The 23,266-nt window shown below is 45.2% G+C and overlaps 1 protein-coding gene across 3 annotated transcripts; it reads right to left on the bottom strand.

Moving 5' to 3' along the window:
• Nucleotides 1–399: 399 nt before the first annotated feature.
• LOC105731036 (neuropeptide Y receptor type 4-2) lies at nucleotides 400–6,737 on the bottom strand. 3 transcript variants are annotated; one of them, XM_012472594.2, is made up of 3 exons: nucleotides 4,921–5,204; nucleotides 3,014–3,169; nucleotides 400–1,986 (listed from the first exon to the last, which is right to left on the bottom strand). In XM_012472594.2, exon 3 carries the CDS (start codon nucleotides 1,927–1,929, stop codon nucleotides 802–804), a length of 1,128 nt encoding a protein of 375 aa, XP_012328017.1. In that variant the 5' UTR covers nucleotides 1,930–1,986; nucleotides 3,014–3,169; nucleotides 4,921–5,204; the 3' UTR covers nucleotides 400–801. The 3 variants fall into 3 exon arrangements, with proteins under 3 accessions (XP_012328017.1, XP_012328018.1, XP_064229782.1); XM_012472595.2 differs by lacking the exon at nucleotides 3,014–3,169 and having other exon boundaries at nucleotides 4,921–5,198; XM_064373712.1 differs by lacking the exons at nucleotides 3,014–3,169; nucleotides 4,921–5,204 and adding an exon at nucleotides 6,462–6,737 and having other exon boundaries at nucleotides 516–1,986.
• Nucleotides 6,738–23,266: the final 16,529 nt, after the last annotated feature.

Below are 23,266 nucleotides of genomic sequence, written 5' to 3'. Positions count from 1 at the left end.
ACTCCTGTCCAGCACCAAACATTCAGCAGTGAGTGGCACCTTTACCATTGACCCACCATGGAAACCCCACCTGGAGCTCTCTCCCTGTGCCAGGGCCTGTTCATGGCATGTAGGACACAAGCTCCATGACGATATGGATTTCCCCCGCAAGGTGCTCGCATCTCATCGAGGAGAGGAACTTGCAGGCTGATTTCCATGCAAGACGGAAGACACAGTGATAGAGAAAAGGGATGGAGTAGGAAGTGAGTCCTAGAATTCCTGCTGCAGAAGGCTATGACCCAAGACTGCCGGATCCATTCTCTTCAGCTGGATGCTCTAGCAATATGACAGTAATCCCACTGCTTTGCATATGCAGAATTCTTTACCACTTCTGAAGCACCATCTCGGAGTTGACCAAGGTCCAGAGCTCTGACTCCAAGCACACCTTCCCTCCCCTCACAGTGGCCTTGTGGTCTCACTGGTGGAGGTGAAATCCTTGGGTTCCCAGGCCAGGCATCTGTTGCTGTGTCACCAGAATGAACTCTGCCTGCTACCAGCAGACATCTCCGGCTCTGGCATCTTTCAACTCAAGCTGCAAGGCTTAATGTGACCTCTGGAATCTGTGCTTAGAATTCTCCCAGGAACAAACAGCTGAAGCATCAAGATGCCAGTCCTCATGATGCAAATGGATGCAAAAACGGCTCTTGCCAGCCTATCTAGGCCACAGAAAGCCAGGAATGCTGGGTGCCACCCCAGCTTGCAGTGTTCCCACTTAGCTAAGTGAAAGGCAAGGGACAGGGCAGGGAGAAGCCCTAGACCTGGTTAAATGGGGTTGGACCTGCCACTTAGCCTCAGGGACCCTTTGGAGACTTCCGTGTGCACTGTGGACAGGGGAAGATGCTCCAACTCCTCTGTGGGGGTGCTCTGCTGGCAAGTAAGCACCAGGGCCTTAATCTCCTTCTTGAAGTTGGTGTTGAGGAAGCCATAGATGAATGGGTTGACGCAGGTGGAGGCCATGGCAAGCAAGTGGCACACCAAGAAGATGAGGTTGCCATGGCAGATGGGGATGGCCTCATGGTGCCAGTCCTCCAGGCTGTTGAACACATGCAGAGGCAGCCAGAGCACGGCGAAGGCCACCACCATCGCCACCAGCACCCCATTGACCCGCTTCATCTGCCCAGCTCGCAAGCTGTAGGTGCCCTTGTGGAACACGCGCCCCTGCCTCTGCAGGCGCCGGTAGATGCGTGCATAACAGACCAGGATGAAGGCCAGCGGGAGGCAGTACTGGAAGAGGAGCAGGAAGGTGGTGTAGATGGTGCGATGGTGAGCCAGTGGCCAGGACTCGGTACAGACCACCTTATCCGCCAGGAACTCCAGAGCCTTGGAGTGGTTCCTGTGGAAGACATCCTCCAGGATGCTGTTGGCCAGGAAGGGCAGGGAGAGGATGCAGGCAATGACCCAGATAAGCACAATCCCCAGGTAGGCCTGCGAGATGCTGGGCTTCCAGCCTGTCGGGTTGATGATGAGCTGATGCCGCTCCAGGGCCACGAGGACGAGCGAGAGGATGGAGACCGTCACTGACATGCACTGGATAAAGGCTGACATCTTGCAGAGGGTCTCTCCGAAGATCCAGTAGTCCATGATGGTGTAGATGGCGGTCAGCGGCTGGCAGAGGAGGCACATGAGGAAGTCAGAGAAGGCCAGGTTGGCAATGAGCAGGTTGGTCACGTTGGCCTTCTCCTTCTGCCTCACAGTCACACACATCAGGCAGAGGTTGCCCAGGACCCCCACAATGGTCTCAATGCTGTAGAAAGTCACGATGAAGACCATCACATCCACGGAATCCTGGCAATGGTCAGAGAAGTTGTATGGGATGTCCGGGGGCTTGCTTCTGTTGTCACCCTGTGGGGACCCTGTGAGCAGCAAGGCCAGGAGGTGAGAGGTGTTCATGGTGGATGTGAAAAGATTCCAAGACTTGAGCTAAGCGATACACCTCAGGGATGATGCCTGTAAGGCAAACAGACAAACAATACTCAGAGATCATGCCCAGGGTAGAATCCAGGGAGGAGCAGGGCCAGGTAGAAAGGCTCTCAGCTGCTTCCATCCCAAGGTAATAGCTCCTGGAGGAGCTATTACCTACGGCTTACAGTAAGACACTGGCATCCAGTGATTGCCACCCTGTTAGAAGCACTTGTTGCATGCCGGGGACTGTGCTCAGGGCTTTCGTCTGTTAGCTAGTTTATTCCCAGAGGTAGGTATTATCAATCCATTTCAAAGATGAGGAATCTAAGACTCCAAGACGGAAGCAACTTGCCCATAGTCACACAGCTAATAAGTAACGGGGCCCAGTTACAAACTCAGGCCATCTGATGCCAGAACTTGTTCTACCAATTCCCTCCAGCCTCGGGATTTGAGGCTGTCCTGATGAAAAAGAAGGTGAAGTGTTGTATGTAGTGACGGAGTTGCTCAGGGTGCATGGGTAGAAAGCCCCTTGTCACATTTTACTTGAATGACGACAGCAATAAATGCCACTCTGACCAGGACTGCTTGTGTCCTTCCATGGCACCCTATTCCCTTCAAGACAGAACCAAAGCCTCAGGGATCCACACTTAGTGCACCCTCCTGGTCTCAGCCCCTTCCTGCCCTGCCAGCCTTGTTTTTTAGGTGATACCTGGCAAAGTTGAAGACTACCCGGTATGCAAAGACTGGCTCATCAGCACAGCAGCTTCCTCCTACAACCCACCATGTGCAGACACACCTGGCCAAAGGCACAGGTGTCCAGTGTCCCCCCCAGAACCCACTTTATGACTGTGTTCAAGTCACTGATGCAATGTGCAGCTCACAAGCACACCGGACTGCTCCACATCTCCATGTCCTGGGAGAGCCTGTTCCTTTTCTGAGGACCTCCTCAGCACAATGGATCCCCTGATAAAGACTGAGCTGGAATTTAGACTCCACACTTCCCCCGTGGTAGTACCAATGATGGATGTTTTATACGGGAACCACTATACCTCTACCCACATCACTGTGACACCTCTCAGATTCTCGAGTCATTATTAATCCCACAGGTTTGCAGTTCTCAACCTTGAGTAAACATCAGAATCACTCTAGAAGTATATTGAAAGTGCAGATCCCAGGGCCCTTCCACCAGGAGATGTAGTTCAGTGAGTACAGGCTGGGGCCCAGGAATCTGTATTTCATAAGTAGTATGTGATTCTGATGAACATTGCCCATAGGCCCCATCCTGTGAAACACTATTCATAGCAGAAAACCCTATTTGAGATATTCTTTACATCTCGTGTAATGGCCATATGTATTTTTGAGCACACATATTTTCTTCATGATCAATTGCTACATTCAGGCAGTTTTTACAAAGTAAGGCCAAAATCAGCCACTGTGCATTTGATCTACTTATAAAGGTGAGTCTCTGAGGTCAGGAGTTCAACACCAGCCTGGTCAACATGTTGAAATCCGGTTTCCACTAAAAATACAAAAATTAGCCAAGTCTGGTGGCACATGCCTGTAGTCCCAGCTACTCGGGAGGCTGAGACAGGAGAATCACTTGAACCTGGAAGGCGGAGGTTGCAGTAAGCAGAGAGTGCACCACTGCACTCCAGCCTGGGCAGCAGAGTGAGACTCTGTCTCAAAAAAAAAAAAAAAAAAAGAGTCTCATTTTGTCATTGACAAGATCAAGCTGCAAATTCACCTGATAGTTTACAGTCTGGTTATTTAGGACACCAGATCTTAAAGGCAGGAAGATTTCTCTGGCACTACGGTCTTCTGACAAAAAGGTCTACTTGGGGCTGAACATGACAAACTATTCCAGCGCCAAACACCAGGCCCAGTATAAGACAAAGAGCAGTCCCAGCTGCATGAACCTGTGGCAGACGCACTGCACTCAGAAGCAGCAAATAGGCCAGAACCCAAGGCTCTGGGTGACCATCAGCAGGGCTCAGCCAGCAGTGTGGAGAAAAAATGACTACCTACAGCATGATCAGAGTGGAAGTACTGGGCGGGGAGGGCTGCAGAAAATGCTCACTGCTTCATTCACCCACTCAATAAATGTGTGTCAAGCCCTGAGCTAGAAACAAGGGCTGCAAAGATGACTTACACAGCCATGGCCCTCCCAGACCAGAGGGACTGACCAGCACGAAGGCAGATAGAACTCATCGCCATTGCCAACACCAATATGAATGAGAAGTCTGTGAGTTGAGAGATCATAGAAGGAGCAGGGAGCAGGGAGACGAGAGAAGAAGTGGCAGTGGTGCAGGGCTCGAAGGCTGAAAAGGAGTCAACCAGCCAAAGAGACAGGGAGAGGAGGGAACTCGAGGTGCAAGGAACAGCATGAGCAAAGGCACACAGGCAGGAAGGAACAGAGCCTGCTGGGAAAAGTAAGCAGAATAACTGGTGCCAGGGTGGCAGATGATGAGGCTGGAGCGGTGGGCCAGACCAGCAAGCCCAAGAACATTCCAGAAAGATCATTTGGATATAGAAAATGGATTGGAGGAGAGGGCCAAGACAGGAGGAGGAGGAGGAGCACTGAAAAAGGTGGTGATTGGCATCTGCCTGGGGCTGCTGGGCTTAGGGTACACTGACCAGTGAAGACCAGGGACCTCAGGGTCCTCAGGCACACCCAAGGGGGTGGCGAGTCTAGGAAGGGGAGGGTGGATTGTTACACAAGGTCAGTAAAATGGTGTCTCTGAGTTTTGTCTCCAGGGAGCTCTCCAGATCAAAAACTAGAGCCAGCTGCAAGCCCCAACAGGGACCCCCTGCAGCCTGCCTTCCCAGGCAATCGCAGGAAAATGAATGAATCACACTAACAATGCTAATCTCCAGTGGGGTTAGAATAGGGAAGGCCCTTTGCTTTGTCTCCTGAATCTCAGCAAAAGCTACTATCACCTAATGCCCACAGCGCCCAGACACCTCAGATGCACCCCTTACCTCCTCGGTTCGCAGCTTACAGGGTGAGAATGGGGCCGGCCGCCCATGTCTCAGGTGAGGAGACTGAGGTCCACAGTGGGGCAGGATGCTCCTCAGATCCAGTGTGACGCTCTGCGCGGGGCCAAGGGCAGGTAGGGCGCCCGGCTTCCCGGAGGGTTCGCACCGGGCCCACTCGGCCCCCGCCCTCAGCCGCACTCCTGTCCCCAGGAGACACCGGCGCCTGGCAGAGCCGCGACTGCTTCACCTGCTGCTGCCCCGATGCTGCCTGCTGCCGGCGTGCAGAGCAGAGCCGTCTGCTAGGCTCCCGCCTGCGTCCGCCCAGCCTGCCCCTTGCGCCCGCCCACGAAGAAGCTCCAGCCACCCGCCCGCCCCGGGACCCCAGCGCTCGCCCTAAGGGACACCTGGAGCTACAGCCCTGCCCACGCATCTCTCTCACACCCACCTCAACCCTGCACATAGGCAGGCTAGAGCTGCGCTCGCTCTCTCTCTCTCTCTCTCTCTCTCTCTCTCTCTCTCTCTCTCTCTCTCTCTCTTCTCTTGGTGTATCTGTGTGTGTGTCTCTCTCTCACCTTCTCTCTCTATGGGTGTGTGTGTCTGTCTCTCTCTGCCTCAGTTTTCTCACTCATGAAATGGGTATAAAAAGACCTGCCTTTCATAAGTTCGTTCAGAAACATTGCTTGCAGACTTCCTATGAGCCTGGCTCTCCTGCTGGGCACCAGAGCTGGAAGAGACAGGCTCCCTGTCCTTGGTTCCTTCTGGAGCTCTCAGCCCTGGGGGAGAAGACAGACAGGAGACAAGGAAAGACGGAAACAAATTATTACAAAGAGTGAGATGCTGTGAGCAAATGGGTCCGATAGGCCAGATGGATGGCACAGCCCTGACAAAAGCCCTGAGGCAGGGGGCATTCAGCCCCCAGAGGCCAGGGGAGGGCATGTGGCTGAGAACGTCAGGCAGGGTGAGGGAAGGAGATGGGCATCCAGGGTGTGAGTGAACAGTCCAGGGTGGGCCCTGAAAGTGGAGTGTCTTATCTCAGCCAGTCCCAAGGTTGTTGCCAGGAGGATTCAGTGAGAATGGTCACTTTCTCTTTTGGAGCTGAGATGCACACGACTTGGCTGTAATGGAACAGCTTTGCTTACAAGGGCTGCTCCTGTTTTGAATACACTAGCTTATAATTTCCCTCTACGTGGCAAAGTCACATGTGTACTTAGAGGACTTCCTGAGGGCAACAGATCTGCTTCAAGAGCGCCTCCTAAACACTGGACATACACACCTGCCCAGTGAAACCCCCATTGAAATGTCCCCATGAAGTCACAGCAGTGGCCCCTCTAGAAGGACAGCTGTGGTTTGTAGTGCATAGACTCTAAAGACATTACCTTAGTTATCATCACAACAGCTCTGAGAGATGGGCATTTTTAATCTTGTCATGCTGATGAAGCAAAGTGAGACTCAGCAATTGAGCAACTTGCCCAAAGTCACTCAGCCAAGAAACAGCCAGATACAAGATGTGAACCCACCCGCCAAGCGCCCAGGCCTCTGCTCACTGTCGCTGGGGACTGACACCTGTCATCTCTTCTTTCTGGACCACACTGCTTCCTGCCTTAACTACCTGGAAAGCTGCTGCTCCTCCGTTGCACCCCAGCTCTGATGTCCCCTCTGCCATGACAAATTCCTGCCACACTCCCGTGCTCTGCTGCAAAGGCAGGTGTAGCAGCCTGATTGGCTGTCTGCATGAGCACCCTTGTCTCCCTACTCCCCTATTTTTAGGCCATAATTCTTGTGTCTGCCCCCAGATCCCAGCACAGGACCACATACAGCATCTGACAAAGGAGGGAGGGAGGGAGGGAAGGAAGGAAAGGAGGGTGGGTGGGAGGGAGGGAGGGAGGGAGATGGGGGGAGACTTTTAAGGGGACCTGATTGAGATGGTAGCTTCCAGATGTGTAAAATCAGAGAACATTTCTTGACCAGAAACCACTCAACTCCAGCTGGGAGCTCTATGGACACCTGTCCTCTGTGCAGGCAAGAACTCAGTCACTGTCACCTCCTTCTTGCAGGGCAGCTGTGTGGAGTCTGGACTTGCTGGTGAGCCCTTGGAAGCAAGCTTCCACATAGACACATTTGAGAACTATTGCCCAAGGCATGTGGCCTGAGCCCTAGTTCTTGTGGGTCAGAGAACAGTGGAAGAGCTGAGAGGGTGGTAAAAGCAGCAAACAGCTCTCATGTCAAGCAGAAGCACCTGCACCTGCCCTTATTCCATCCTCATGCCTAACTGGTGTGATGCGCTCATCCCATTTCACAGGTGAGAAAACTGAGCCTCAAAGAAGCAGAGTGTCTTGTCTCAGCCAGCCAACTTGTAGACAGCAGGGCTGGGCTTTCAATCCAAGGTCCAAGCTCTTCCTTTAGGACCATAGAGCCGGGGAGAGAGGTAGGTAGCTCTTCCTAGCAGACAGTCCAGGTTAAACGAGTACTCCCAGAGCTGGCTGCCAGACCCTTGCCTCTGCTAGGGAAAGGAGACAGCACCCTCTGGAGGCAGCAGAGCTCTGCACCAATCATAGCCAGAGCACTTGAAGCTCCCCAAGAAACCAGAGACTCTAAGCAAGAAGTGGGAGCTGCTGTCCTTCTCCCTTGCTGGAGTCCAGGGCCCAGAGCCCAGGCTGAGAGGCTCTGCCGGTCAGCCAGGCTGCATTCCATCATCTCTGGGGAAAGGGCTGGGTAGGATTGTCCTTCTGCCATAAAAGTGGCTGACTGGTGTGACTTACTGGAGACTGACCCTCCTAAATAGCTTAGTGACAGGTTCCCTTCCCACCCCATCAGGAATGTTCCTCATGAATCACCCGGAAGTCAGACAGGAGCACGAGTGCCTCAGGTGTGTGCAGTGCTCCAGATGACCCCTCTGACCCTCAGTCCACTGCATGGTCAGTATTCCCCCTGGTCCGATGAGGAAGCTGAAGGTCAGCTAGTCAGGGGCTGGATAGACCCCAGCTACCCTCCTTGCTGCAGATTTGCTGGGATTTGGAATCACGCCCATTCACAGTTGCTTTCACCACATTGAAAGTCAGTATGGTGAATGGTTGCAAGCCGGGCATGGAAGCTGTCTTGCAATGCCCCAGATTCTCACCTGCAAAGCGGAGCTAAGAAGGAAGTTTGCCTCAGGAGCTGTTGTCCTGAGAAATGAGTTGAGATGAGAATGGCTCTCTGCACTGTTATGGATGGGAAATTCCCTGCAGAGCTGCGGCTGCTGTTAGCACTCCTGTGTCCTGCATGCCTGCCCACCTCCCTGAGCATCTGCCCCAGAGCTAATGGGCCAGCCCCAACTCCAGCTGGACACCTCTCCAAACCCACATCATGACCCAGACCTCTCACCTGGACAGTCCTAAGAGGCCCTGCAAGCTCAGTCATGGTGAGCATCTCCTAGACACTGGACATACACAACTCTCCAGTGAAACCTCCTGTGGCTCCCCATGGAAATGTCCCCATGGAGTCATGGCACTGGTCCCTCTGGAATAGGTCCCTCTGAAATCAGTCTGACTCTAGTCCTCTTTCCAACATTCTAGTGCTGCCTCCCCCAGACTCATTCTGCATGTAAACTCTTCATTTTCAGGGAGTGTGGTTGGGCTTCTCAGATCTAGGCTTGTGTAGATGTTGATTCCACAGCCTGAACTCATAAAGCTCTCCATTCTCAGAGACCCATCCCATACACACAGCTCCCTGAGAAACGTCCTTGACCATCCATGCCCCGACCTTCACATTCTAAAGGGCAGCTGCGAAGCATGGCCCATTCACATAGAGCTCCTGGGAAGCTGTCCTGCTTTTTTCCTGGAAGGCTATAGCAGAGAAAAGCCACAACAGCTATCCAGAGAAACCAGTTTATTTTCTGGTTCTTATAACAGAGAACCAAAGATCCTCACACATTTAGAAAATCGCCAGCACAAAGGAAATAGATCAAGACAAATAAACAAAGTAACTGACCCCAAAAGAAGCTGAAATAACTTCGGGAATAGAAAATAACTTTAAGAGACGAAAAACTTCCTTTAATGTCTAAATTAGAGAAAGTACTGAATCCATACAAGAGCAGATTGCCGTGAAGTAAGAGAGACCAAGAAAACAAGAAAGAACTCTTAAAAACTAAGCATGATTATTGAAATTTGAAATCATATCATTAGAAGGGATGGGAGAACAAGCTAAGGAAATATCCCATCATGTAGAGCAAAAACACAAAAAGATGGAAAACTTTGGAGCTAAAATAAGAGACATGGATGATTAACATTAATGACCCATCATCAAATTACTAAAATTTCCAGGAAGGAAAAATCAAGACAATGAAAGGCAGCATACCAGTCATAGTCTGTGAAGGAAACATGATTCACCCCCAGATTGTCAAACAAAGGGACTTTAATAAAAAGGTAACTTATACAGGTGTGGGAAGGGTTAAGGGTAAAAAAAACAAGAAATGGTGAGGTGCCCAGAGACTGGCAGGGGAGAGAAGTAGTTACCACCCTACAGCTAAAAGAACAAGAGGAGAAAACCATGTTACCAGAGCCGGAGGACTGTGGAGAAAAGGCCACCCAGTGGGAGCTTCTGTAGTGTGGAGGCATGCCACCACCACCAGACAGCACTGAAGCAAGAGGAAGCAGAAAAGAATTACGCCAACCTCTCCTTCCTTCCACTTCCAGTCTCCTGTCAGTCCCTCCCATTGACCAAACCCAGCCGCAGTCCTGCCAGCAAAGGAGCCGTCAGCCTCCCTGGCCACAAGGAAGAGCAGAGAACCACAGTAGAGAATGCATCTGGGTGGGGTGTGAGCAAAATAGTCAACACATGGAATCATCAATAGCAAGAATATTCCAGAGCTACAGATTAAAAGGACGCCCTGGGTACTGCTCCACACCTAGACAGGTCATTGCATAATTTCAAAACACAAAGAAAAAGGGAGAAGATTCTAAAATGTTTCACGAATGGGAGCAGGAAGAGAAAGATTGCCTACAAAGAAAAGGAGAGACAGACCATTCTCAGTCTTATCAGCAACATAGGATGATGGAAGACTCTGAAAAGATGGAACTATATTTTTAGGACTCCTGGAAATATATTTTGAAGCTAAAACTCTCATCTCAGCCATAATATCAAGTGTAAGGGTAGAATAAGGATATTCCTAAACTGGCAAGTTTATATTTCCTGAACCTTTTCTGAGGAAGTTCATTAAGAAAGTGCATTCATCCATTTTCACACCACTATAAAGAACTACTTGAGACTGGGTAATTTATAAAAAAAAGAGGTTTAACTGACTCATAGTTCCACATGGCTGGGGAGGCCTCAGGAAACTTACAGCCATGGCAGAAGGGGAAGCACAGCACATCTTACATGGCAGCAGGAGAGAGGCTGGGGACTGCCAAACACTTTTAAACCATCAGATCTCGTGGAAACTTACCATCATGAGAACAGCATGGAGCAAACTGCCCCCATAATCCAATTACCTCCCACTAGGTCCCTCCCTCAACACATGAAGATGACAATTAGAGATGGGATTTGGGTGGGGACACACAGCCGAACCATATCAGAAGGTACTCCAGCACAACGGGTACTTCAAGCAAGCAAGGACAGATGAGGTCAAAGAAATGGCTGAACTGCCCCAGGAGCTTGGGATTTTCTTTCCCTACTCAAATAGCAAACCAGCATTACCATATTTTCAGGGGAATTACAGGGATCGGTACCATGATTAAAGTCTTGAATGCTGCAGGGACATGGATGCCTGTCACATTTCTGCCCACTTGGCTCATCTCTTTAGCTCTTTAGCCTGTGCAGAAGGTTGCTGAATCTTGGGGAATGACTATAGGTCATCATAAATTTAATCAGGCATAACTCCAATTTTAGATGCTTTTCTAAATGCAACATAGAACAACTTCACCACTCCTAGCACTTAGTATGTAGATGTTGACTCGGCTCGTGTTTTTTCCCCATCTATATCAATAAGACCAGCAGAAGTTTGCTTTCACCTGGCAGGATAGAAGTACAAAGCCAATGTCTCCTCCCAGATCATGTTCATTTTCCAGCTTTCTGTTATAGTGTGGTCTACAGAGACCTTGATCTTCTGAACATCCCACAAATCCACAGATGGTATGCTGGTGCACTACACTGGTAATAGATGCTGATTGAACTTTTCCCTGATGAGCAGGGAAAAGAAACCAAATGTCTTCATAAGTAGTATGCAGCGCATTGGCATGGGTGGTGCAGTAGCCATCATCGCCTGGGCAGTCTGAGATGAGCACACTGGATGTGCACAGGATGGTACCCTTCTGGGGCTGGGGAGCCTGGCATGTTATGTCAGAACCAGAACAGGACAAAGCATGGCCATGCAGGAAGGCAGGGGCACGGTGGCCTAGCACAGGGTGTTAGAGTCCAAGTACTGTCAAGTGAAAGTCCATACGGCAGATGGTGGATGCCAGAGCCATGAAGAATGAGTGGAGGGGCAGAGTCCTGCTATGGAAGATTGGGTACATGCAGGGGAACCAACTGAGCAAAGCCTGGAGCCAGTTTTCTCACTCATGGAGAAGGCAGTCATGAATATGGAAGGAGAGAAACCCAGAATGAGCCTTGTGGTTTTGATTAGAATTGAAAGTATTGAGCTCAAGGTTTTCTACATAGAGAGATAAATATTGATGTAATAGTGTGCGTGCATATACATCCTTGCTCTGTCCACTGAGAAAGTCTGGGAGCAGTGATACCCCAATAGCAATGAACACTCCTAGCACCCATATATTGACTTCTAAATACCATTCTCTGTTAAAAGAATCAAAGGCTTCTTCAGAAAATGGCTGATTCCAGGGCTGGGGCAGGGAAAGCCCAAGATAAACCTAAAAGATCTTGGGGGCTAGAAAGTAATGAAGTACTCTAAGAATAATGGCTGCAAGCCAGAAAAGCCCAGAATCTGGCTTGAAGGGGCCCTTGATGGCCAAATCTTGGACCATGTGAGCATCAAAGTAAATAAATAATGATGACAGATAATAACCCACTGAAGAAAATAAAAATCTGAGTCCATTTCAATATAAGTAAATGATGGAATAAAGTGAAAGTTTGATGAGGAATGGAATATTTTCATGGTTCAGTGTGCCTCATCACAAAATACTTGTTTATTATAAAGAGAGGAGTCACCTTACAGTGGAGAAGGCTGGCAGTCGCCTCTGTAATCAAATGATCATAGAGAACACCATCACTAATCCCAGAGTCAAATTACTCACTGCATGACGGGATGCAAGAAGAACCCAGCACAGCTTCTGTGATCTTGCTGCCGAAGGTGCATGCAAGTGAATCCAGCCCCGAGGAAGCATCAGACTCACCCCAGGTGAGGGACACGCTACAGAATGACTGCGCTGTCATCGGGAAACGTAAGGCCATGGAAGTCAAGGAAAGAAGGGAAAACCGTTCCAGATTGAAGGACACCAGAGGCAGGGTAATGAAACCTGTATACCTTGGGACAGCTGATGAAACTTCCGTGGAGCCTGCAGATAAGGTGGTAGCAAAGTGTTCATGCAAATTGCCAGGATCACGCTCTCAAATGGTGCAGAAAAATCAATGTTCTTTATTTTCACTTGTAACATTTTTATAAGTTTAAGATGATTTAAATTATATTTTTAAAGGTGTCAAAATTTTCTTCATCTTTATAGAATACAGAAAAAATAAACACTGAACATGGTAACCTCTGGAAAATAGAACCAGGCAAAAGAAGGAAAGAATATTAACAGGAGCTACCTGACCCCTAGGATTTTAGGTCATTTTTTGGCTTTGTTTCCTTTTTTAAATTTCTCTCTTTTAAAAAAGAATGAATAATTACAACTTTATAAAGGAAAGTATCCAGAAAACATATGTAATTAAATCCCATAGTACAAAGGGCAAAGAAGCTTGGCTACAACCGTTACGGCCTCAGTTTTGTCATCTGCAAAATGGAGCCAAGATTGGTTCAGGCTCATTACAAACTGGTGAAGTTTCAAAGAATTAAGGGATAGGGATATAACATCAAAGTCTTTTAAAAGCCACATAGGAGGGAGGTATGAGGGAGAGTTCCCAGGACTTCACTGGGGAAGCCGATAAGGGCCTGCCCTTCCAAGGAGTCTTCTAAGTAGAGATTCTGGCCAGTGGGGCTGCTGAAGTGGGCATACCTGCTGTAGAAGGCATCTCCTTGGGCCCTGAGGGATCACCTGTTCTTTGTTTGCCTTTGCTTCTCTGCTGATGCCATAAAGAGGCTGGGCTGTAAAATAACCCACTCTGGCCCCAGGACAGAGATAAGAGATGTCAGCTGGCAGCCAACACCTTCCCTGGCTCCCACCCCAAACAGCTGGCCCTGCCCTGCCCACCCACACCTCTGCCTCTCTCCAGGGTAAAGCTGGACTTCCCTACTGCCTTATTCCTGCCCTGTTCTCACCAATGCCGCCACCCTTGTCCTCCACTCTATTTCAAGGAAATTGCCATCTGTCACTAAAGCTTTATCCCATGGTCCAAACCATGACCTTGAATCTGACCAGTCCAGAACAGCGTTATCTTCCTTGATGGAGAATAAGAGAAAGACAAGGATAAAGGCACATTATTTCCCTAAAGGCCTATATTCTCTATCTTGTGTGAACCAGTGAACTTAGCAACCCAGAGTGGGTCAGCTGCCCTTCTGTGGAGCACATTAGAAGAGAAATACCAATGCAGCCCAGCCTGCACATTTTGTATCAACTCTCCCAATCCTTCTCCCTGGCTTCTGGAACTATAGATATTCGTTCAGTCTACTGTCATTCAACTAATATTTTGAAACAGTTCAGTAGACTGAAGGTTACACGGACAATAGACTCAGTCTTACATGGTCACTGGATGTACAGTTTCACTTCCAAAGACATGTTATAAAAAAGGGCACAGATGGGATAAGTAAAATACGGAACCAGATTACCATATGCTTTGAACAAAGAATTTACCCTATTTTATTCCCCATCTCAGATAGTGCTTAACTTTGTTTTTCTAGGAAATTTGCCTAATATGGTGATTATATCAGTTAGCTAATGCTGAGTAAGAAAGAGTCACAAAATCTCAGTGACATACAGTTGACATGACTGCAGGTCAGCTGGGGCTAGCTGACCTATGCTGAGCTCAGTGGGGCAACTCTGTTTCAAGCCGTGAATCCAACTAGACTTGGCTCCTCACTGAGGTTTAAGCAGCTCCACTGATGTTCCATCTGGGGCTCAGGCTGAAGGGGAAGTTCAAAAGAAGTGTTATGCATGGACTTGGCAGCAGTTCAAGAGGACAAGCCCGGCTCTGCAAGGGCATTTCCATTCCTCCGTGAGTCTCATCTGCTAACATCCATTGACCAAAGCCAGCTGCATGGCTGAGCACTATCAAGAGGCAGAGAACTGCCCACCACCTGCCCTGACACGAAAGCAAGTCAGAGCCATGCCCAACATTAATTCAACCAGAAACTACACTCTTCCAATGAAATGGAGTGGTGAAGAGTGAAATATGTTTGAACAGTAATCTCATCTATCACAGTCAATAATACAATTTCAGAAATATTAAGCAAATCCGTATTTGTTTCTATCTCACTGAATATAATAATGAAAATTTTCCCATTCTCCATTATCAACTCCAACTCATTTTTTCCAGATAATTTTAAATCTTCCCCAAAAAGAAGCTCCACTCCATTTTCTTATGGAAATAATAAAATTTCCCATCCCCTAGAGCAGTTTTACTCGGAAACAGATACAGTTTCTCTACACTTCCAACTGGGCTATATAAAGTTCTACGAGGACACACAAACATAGACAAAAAAGAATATTGCAATATTAATCTCTGTGTGTGTGTGTGTGTGTGTGTGTGTGTACATATATCACATGATCACATGAGAAAATTCCCAGATCCAAATGAGGTTATAATAGCAGCTTATAATTAGAGTAACTATTCCATTATACACAAAATCTTTCTCCTGAAAACTGTTCAATCAAGTTTAGCTGGCCTGGCACGGTGGCTCATGCCTGTAATCCCAACACTTTGGGTGACTGAGGTGGGCTGACAACCTGAGGCCAGAAGTTCAAGACCAGCCTGGCCAACATGGTGAAACCCCGTCTCTACTAAAAATACAAAAAATAGCCAGGCATGGTGGCATGGGCCTGTAGTCCCAGCTACTTGGGAGGCTGAAGCAGGAGAATTGCTTAAACCCAGGAGATGGAGGTTGCAGTGAGCCAAGATCATGCCACTGCACTCCAGCCTGGGCAACTGACTGAGACTCCATCTCAAAAAAAATAATAAAAAATAAATCAACTTTAGCCTAAAACTGCCTCCTTACATATTTTAAGTTCTGCCTAAAAGTTTCTCTGTACATCATAAACTAGAACAAATGGAGGTATAAACAGACTAGCCTACACTTGTGCTAATCACTGAGTTTTGGCCAATCAAATGTAGCCAACTATTCAAACCCTGTTCAAATAAGGCAAACACGAAGCTGTAATCAATCCACTATTTCTGTACCTCACTTCCGTTTTCTGCACCTCACTTTCCTTTTTCTGTCCATAATCTTCCTCCACCACGTGACTGTGCTGGAGTCTCTGAGCCTACTCTGGCTCAGAAGGCTGCCCAATTTGCGAATCATTCACTGCTTGCTCACTTAAACTTTAAATTTAATTCAGCTGAAGTTTTTCTTTTATCAGATGGTGTCAGAGTGGGATCTGAAGGAGAGCTTCTAACAACCCCCAGGAGAACTGAGTGACCAAAGCCAGGTACCCACAGGACCCATTTGTGTCCGTTGATCTCTCAGAGCGGCTGGGGATTGTGGTAAGTTCTCTCTCCAATGTCGGAGCTCCACGGATTTGTGTTTTGAGCTCGCCGAGTTTCTTTGAGCAAATTTCTGTTCCAAACTGGGTTTGGAAATCATGACAGAAACTGGGCTGGGTCAAGGAATGGATCTGATCCAGTAATTGACTGGCTTGGATTCAGTTAAAGGCCTCTTACATCTGACTCAGTCAGAAAGAAACTGGTAGTAAATGGTAATATTGCAGGGTGTGTAAAATTTGCTATTGAAAATTCACAGGGATTTTTGTGTTTTACCCCTTTGTTTCTTTTTTTTTTTTTTTTTTTTTTTTTTTTGAGATGGGGTCTCACCCTGTTGCCCAGGCTGGAGTGGAGTGGTGGAATTTTAGCTCACTGCAACCTCCACCTCCCAGTTTCAAGTGATTCTCCTGCCTCAGACTTCCAAATAGCTGGGATTACAGACATCTGCCATCACACCCAGCTAATTTTTTGCATTTTTAGTAGAGATGGGGTTTCACCACGTTGGCCAGACTGGTCTTGAACTCCTGACCTCAGGTGATCCACCCACCTTGGCCTCTCAAAGTGCAGGGATTACAAGTGCAAGCCACTGTGCCTGGCCTGAAAGTTTTCTTACACACTTAGGTAGGAAAAAAATGATTGGCTAAGCTGATCAAAGGAACCTGAGAGCAAAGCCAATATCTGAGGTAAAAATTGGATCCTTAATTTCTGAAGAACTGAGTTCCTTCTGGCTTACACATGCATAAGTGTTAGGTCCCAGAAGTAGCAAAGTCTTTTAGAAATGGCAAAATCTGACTAAAGATAATTTAGAGTGGAATGTTCCAAATGAACAAAACTGCACTCAAGTGCATTTGAAAATGAGGGCTCCCAAATTAGTCTCATCAAGGGATGTCTACTGATATGCAGAAGCTTCTAAAAAGATTTCAGTATTTTTATTTAGAGACTTCACAAAAGGCAAATCAAAAGCTTATGTAACTCATTGACTTAAAAAATTAAATCTGCTAACCTTTTAGCTTAGTTGTGATCCCTATCCAAAGGAAATAGACTGCAGCACCAACCGGCCGACTTTGGGTGAGTAGTGGGTTCATTTTACCTGGATAAAGGATGGGACTGCGTTAGAGGCCCTCCCCGTCAGTAAAGTCCTTCTTGGTTAAAAATGGATTTGGCACTATGGGGTTAACCACTACTCTCTTTGGAGTAATCTGCCTTGCACTCTGCTAACAGCAGTGGGTGTTAGGATTAGGCGTGTACTGGACCATAGAATGTGGGAAACTTTTTCTCCCCAGAGGGAAAATTTGAGAGCTGATGGGACTGATGGAAAAGACACCTTCACGAGCAACAAGCAGCTGCCTCAACTTTTGATTCGGTATCTCTGCAACGGGTGGGTCTTTTTCTGGGCTCCCTGAGCTCCTCATCTCCCCCATTCTGACACAGACAATGCTTTTCTCCCTTTTTCTTCTTTCCCTTTCTTTTCTGTTACTCAGGGCGACCATCTTGCCCAAAGACCACATGTTGAAACTCCTTTAATCCACCTGGAATGTATTAAAGATGACAGGGACCAACTGGGGGCAAGTTTGAGCCTCACCAATTCAATAGTGGGTGCTAAACAGAGAGGCTAGTATCTATGTTTTGTCACATGTATTTTGCTCTGGCCAGAATGGAAAACATTAATTTGGGTCATCCATGCAGCCAGTTCAATGGCAATTGTAAAATTGAGAGGCTTTTGCCTACGGTTACAAACTTTGCTACAGGTCCCTGAAACAAACAAACAAACAAAACTGGATGAGGTCTTCATCTTGTTTTATATCCTTGGGGGCTTGACCTTGTAACCACATGGCAGTACTTTCTCTTGGTCTCTGCCATCTAGGGAAGGGGAATTTGGGGGTTCATATCATAGTTAACTAAAAATGATCTTGAGTGGTTAAAGGTCATTGCAAGCTTAAAACTGACAGCTCTAAACTACTTTTTTTTTTTTTTTTTTTGAGACAGAGTCTCACTCCATCGCCAAGCACCAGACTGGAGTGCAGTGGCTCGATCTGGGCTCACTGCAACCTCCTGCAACCTCCACCTCCTGGGTTCAAGCAATTCTCCTGCCTCAGCCTCCCGAGCTCTAGACTCTTTATGGGAAGAGCAGTGGAAACTGCCCAATGTTATAGGGCAGCAGCTAAAGCTTTGCCATTTTACAATGGCAGCCTGGGTTCAATCCCAGCTTAGGGAATGAGGACATTCTGGTGGACATCTCTGTGATCTTTACCATTTGGTTGATTCTCTTCCTCTCCATAAACAACTTGTGGCTTCCCTTCTTAAATTTTCCTTTCTCTGAGTTACTGTTGAAGATCCTTAATTTTGTAAAAATTGCTTACTCCTCTTTGAAAATATATTATACACTTCTTTAGAGACTTCACAAAAGGCTAATCAAAAGCTTATGCAGCTCATTGACTTAAAAAATTAAATCTGCTAACCTTTTAGCTTAGTTATGACCCCTATCCAAAGAAAATAGACTCGTCCAAAGGGTGAGTAGTGAGTAGTGAGAAAATTTAAGAAGGGAAGTCACAAGTTGTTCATGGAGAGGAAGAGAATCAACAAAATGGTAGAGATCACAGAGATGTCCACCAGGATGTCCTCATTCCTGAAGCGAGGACTGAACCCAGGCCACCATTATAAAACAGCAAAGCTTCAGCCACTGCACGATAACAATTTATTCCCTGCCCTTAGTTGAGTTTGTTGGTTTCATTTGTAGGGTTACTTTTGGTAAAGTTTAAAAGCCAGAATACTGGCTGTTTGGCCTGGCTAAAGTAGAGTCATGAGAAAGTTAAAAGGACATTTTTGTTAGACAGTGCTATGGTTAAAAGTCAGCTTAATTAAAGCTGACTTGGATACATATACCCAAGCTATGTGTCTATCTAAATGGCCTTTATGGGTTTTTATTCTCTTCTTGGATCTTATTTTTCTGAAGAAAATAGGTTTGCTTTTTCTTCTCAGTCAACTGAATTGTTTTTCTCCATTTTGTCTTTTTGCCACTCTTAATGCACACATGAGAAGACCTAAGATAGCTTCCAATACTCTGGGGCTCCTTGGGAAAAACAGAGGAACTGCCATAGACTCGGTTTTCCTCGTGAAACCCCAGAAATTGAAAGTAAATAGATTTTACATTGTGTTATCTGATGGTTTTCAGTTTTGGTGGTATGAAAATCACTTGCATTGTGAGAGGACTTTTGTGTGTAATAACTAGGTAGGAAATATATTTTTAGAGATGTTTAATGGCAGTTAAGGGGGGGGATACTTGACTCTTCACACGCTTGAATCAGAGAAGCATGCCTTTGGCCACCTACAAGGTATGGAAAAATCCCCACCCCTACCCCAACTGGGAATCAAATTAATTGCCTCCCATGGTGGGGTGGGCTGATTGTAAAATGGGCTGCTTGGCTTTGGGTTGCCATGCAATAAAATACATAGTAAAAGCACTGCACTGTCTTCTCTCATAGCATTTTCCTCTTTTGGGGGATACAGGATGTGATATAAAAATTAGACCCTTAATTTTTTTTTTTTTGTCATCCAGCTGTGCCTGCTTATTAGGTCCTAGAAACTGCATCCTCTCCTGGCCCTGTTCCTTGAAGGACTCCACCCTGAAGCCAGTAATTCAATTAAGAAAGTTAAAAACTGGCAAATGAAAAATCTTACAACTACTGGGTGTTTTTCTGTGTAGTTACATATGTGTTGTGTGTGTGACGTTTACATAAATGAACTCTAAGTTATTGGCTTAAAGAAAAATAAGGTTTAAATCAAATATTTTGAAAGAAAAAACTGCAGTGCCTTGTAGTTCATGTGCCTTTTGTAATCTTTGAGAAATAAAAATGCTTTGAAAGATTATTGGAAAAATAAAGACATTTGGTCTAAATTAAGCAGATCAGGCTGGGCACAGTGGCTCACGCTTGTAATCCCAGCACTTTGGGAGGCCAAGGTTGGATCACTTGAGGTCAGTAGTTCAAGACCAGCTTGGCCAACATGGTAAAGCCCCATCTCTACTAAAAATACAAAAATTAACCAGGGATGGTGGCATGTGCCTATAATCCCAGCTACTCAGGAGACTAAGGCAGAAGAATTGCTTGAGCCCGGGAAGTGGAGGTTGAAGTGAGCTGAGATCACACCACTGCACTCCAGCCTGGGTAACAGAGCAAGACTCCATCTCAAAAATAATAATAATAAAATAGAATAAAATAAATAAATAAATTAGGCAGGTCAAATATTAGGTTTACTAAATGCTTTAAGGTCATAAACTGCTTCTTTGGCTTTTGAAAATTGTTCAACTTGCCTGCTTTACAGCTAGGTCAGAGCTAGAGATATGTGGAATTAACCACACCCCTAGCTATGCTGAAAAGAGTCAGACCTTATCTGTACTTCTGTCTGGTGTCCTAGGCTCCAAACCTAGTACATAATTGAAATCACTTACTTAACAGGGTTTTCACCAAAAATTAAAAATGCTAAGAATTAACATTGCAACATGTAATTAAGACTACTGAAAAAAATTTCCATGCAAGGTGTATAAGGAAAGTAAAGTGTGCTTTTAGTAAAAGATTATAAAGCATGGAAATGTAAATTTTTGCTTAGAGGGCTAAAGTATTGTTTTAAATTAGGACAAAGCAAAAGATTTGAACAAGTTGTGAAACATTTGTGAAAAATTAATTGTAACAGAGATTCTGTGTATGAACAGACTGGCTGAATTTAAAGGGTTATTATTCAGTTTTCTGCAAATTGAACACTGGAATAAAAGCACAACAGGGTTTCCTTAGAGCACTAATTTGCTCTTTAACAAAAATTGTAAAGGGTTATTAAAAAAATATGAGAATCTTATCTGATGGTCAGACATTAAAATTAAACATGTTTGTCTATAAGGCTTTATTAAGGATTGGGTTTGACATCAATAATGCACTAATGCGATGGTAAAATTGGCTTTCTCTCTTGAACAAGATTTTCATGTTTTATTTTAAAAAATGATTAAACTACTGAAAAAAGAAGGGAAAGACAAGAGACAGATTGTTTGGAAAGCTAAGTCTTCCTTCCATCAATGAGTAAAGGTTTATGCCTTTTTAAATTTTTGAGTCATCATTGTAGCTAAATGAATGACTTACAATGACCTGGAATTCTATTTCATAATATCAAGTATTTTAAACCTTTAACATATTTGATAAGTTTCCCAAAATCAAATTTCAGCTTCAAAATTGTCTTTTCTGACCTCTAACTTTGAGATGCTACAGAGGGCTCCAGAAGCATCCAAAAGAGAGATGAACAGGATTATTTGACCTGTTAAGTAACATGAGAAGCATTGCCAAAAAAAAAAAAAACCACTAATGTTTAACCTTCTTAAGGTTATCTTTTAGTGAATGATATTAATATATGTTCCAAAATTGTATGGGATTTCTAAAATTCTAATATGTCTGAGTATATGCTATCAATCATAATTATGGTTATTATGTTATTATAAACCACAGAAATAACAAAATTTTCTTGTCAATTGTGCCTTTAACTGTGTCTATTTAAAATCATTTCCACAGTTATTTGCCTATTGCTGATGTGGTATCTGAAAAATTCACAAGCACACAAAATCCTAGAATATGGTGTCTAGGAGGTTCATGAAAGGATGGACAGGACCCTAAAAAGCACTTTTGAATACAGGTTTCCGATAACTTTAAAAATGTTATTTGGACTGAGTAAGAATTTCTGGAACTTTGATGAAATGACTGACTGGTTCTTAAAACCATTAAACCAAGTAGAACAAAAATTAATTGAATACCAGGAAAATGCTCTGCCAGATTTTCATGCTAAATCTGCCAATACTGAAATTGTTTAGACATACAATTTGAATGAACTCCATGGTCTAAGTCAAATTACCTGTGATAACCCATTAGTTATCAGTGCTATGCACTTAAATTGGAGAAACAACGGTACTCAAGAGGACGTAAGTCTAGTGTTAAACATGGACTCATGGAGTGCCAGGGCAGCCGCCTTGTCCTTCCTGAGTCGTTAAAGCTTTTGTTATTAAAGGTTCTGCATTCCATGACTTATGGAAAACATAAAATGATCCAAATTAAATATATATTGGTGTGGTGACTTCTAAATTGCTAAAATAGTTAATGACCAATGTTAAGTTTGTCAAGCCCATATTCCTGGGAAGACAGTGTCAGGTTCATTCAGCTATACTTGAGCCATTTAAACATTTATAGAGGGATTTCATTTAATTGTCATTTTCAGTGCATGTTTTCTGGTTGTATATAAGCCTTCCCATGCAAGAGGGCTGATGTTATAACAATAAATTATTATGCCACAGTGTATTTTCATCAGGTAAAGAAAGTTTTTTATGGTTCACTGACTGAGAACCATCAACCCCTTCATAATCTAGAACCCAAAGACTGGATCTTGAGAACATCGGAGAAAGACTGCCCTTGCCATCCACACTACAACAAGGCTTCAGGACCTTAAACTCTGGGTTCGTAATCTCACAACTGAAAATGGTCTGTCCACATTCTTTGAATGGTACACCCATCGGCAAAATGAGTGTACATTTTACCCTTAAAGAGTGTACAAAAGCCTTCAGGTAAAGCTAACCAGGGAAGGTTCTCCCCCCAAAAAAATGGCATCCTTGATGTGAACACCTTTTTTCAAGATCACTGATAAGACTTCTCTACTATTGTGAGACTCTTACCTTTGAATATGTTTTCCCTTGCTTATGGCTCTATAAACAATAGAAGTGGAAAGGGGGTCTGTTGTGTGCACTTATGCAGTATACTTTTATTTGTGAAGAATTTTGCAGCCAGCCTTATACATAGATAAACTTATACCATAATAAATGAAAGATAAAGGCCTAGTGTAGGTGAGAAACTTTAATGATACATATGTTGCCTCATAATCAGTCAGAAACAGAACGTTAGCTCACAGTTTTTAATCCACAGCATAGGTTAAAAAGAACATTGCCAGAGGGCCTTATTTGTTAAGTTATCAAAATGAACAAATTGGCGATTGCCCCAGGGTTAAGGAGGGGTTGGAGTGGGAGGGAGGTGAGGTGGGTGTGGTTGTGAAAGGGCAACCTGAGGGGTTCTGGTGGCGTGGCATTGAAATTGTTCTGGATCTTTACTGCATCCTGGCTCAGAAGGCTGCCCGATTCATGAATCCTTCATTGTTCAATTAAACTCCTTTCAATTTAACTCAGTTGAAGTTTTTCTTTATCAGTACTGCACTCACAACCTAATACATTTTCTAATCTCATTTCCACACATTATACATTTTACATATAAACATTTATAACCATTACATCTTCAATACTCATTAGCAAAAGCTTTACTTTAAACAACTGCCTATAACCTTTTCATCCCTTTAATTTCAACCTTGTTCTAAATCTTTATTTATAGACAGCACAAAGCTGGATTTGGGATTTTTATCTAATCTGAATCTCTTTATTTTGGTAGAGTAAGTTAACCCATTTATATTTCTAATAATGATTAATATGTCTGGATTTATTTTAGTGATCTCATTTTATGCATTCTATTTATCATGCTTTATTGTTTTGTATCTT

The sequence above is a fragment of the Aotus nancymaae genome, unplaced genomic scaffold (genome assembly GCF_030222135.1).
Source record: "Aotus nancymaae isolate 86718 unplaced genomic scaffold, 86718_ANA_hifiasm-v0.15.2.pri h1tg000010l, whole genome shotgun sequence".
Classification (NCBI taxonomy): Eukaryota; Metazoa; Chordata; class Mammalia; order Primates; family Aotidae; genus Aotus; species Aotus nancymaae.
This window is presented reverse-complemented; position numbering and strand designations above follow the sequence as displayed.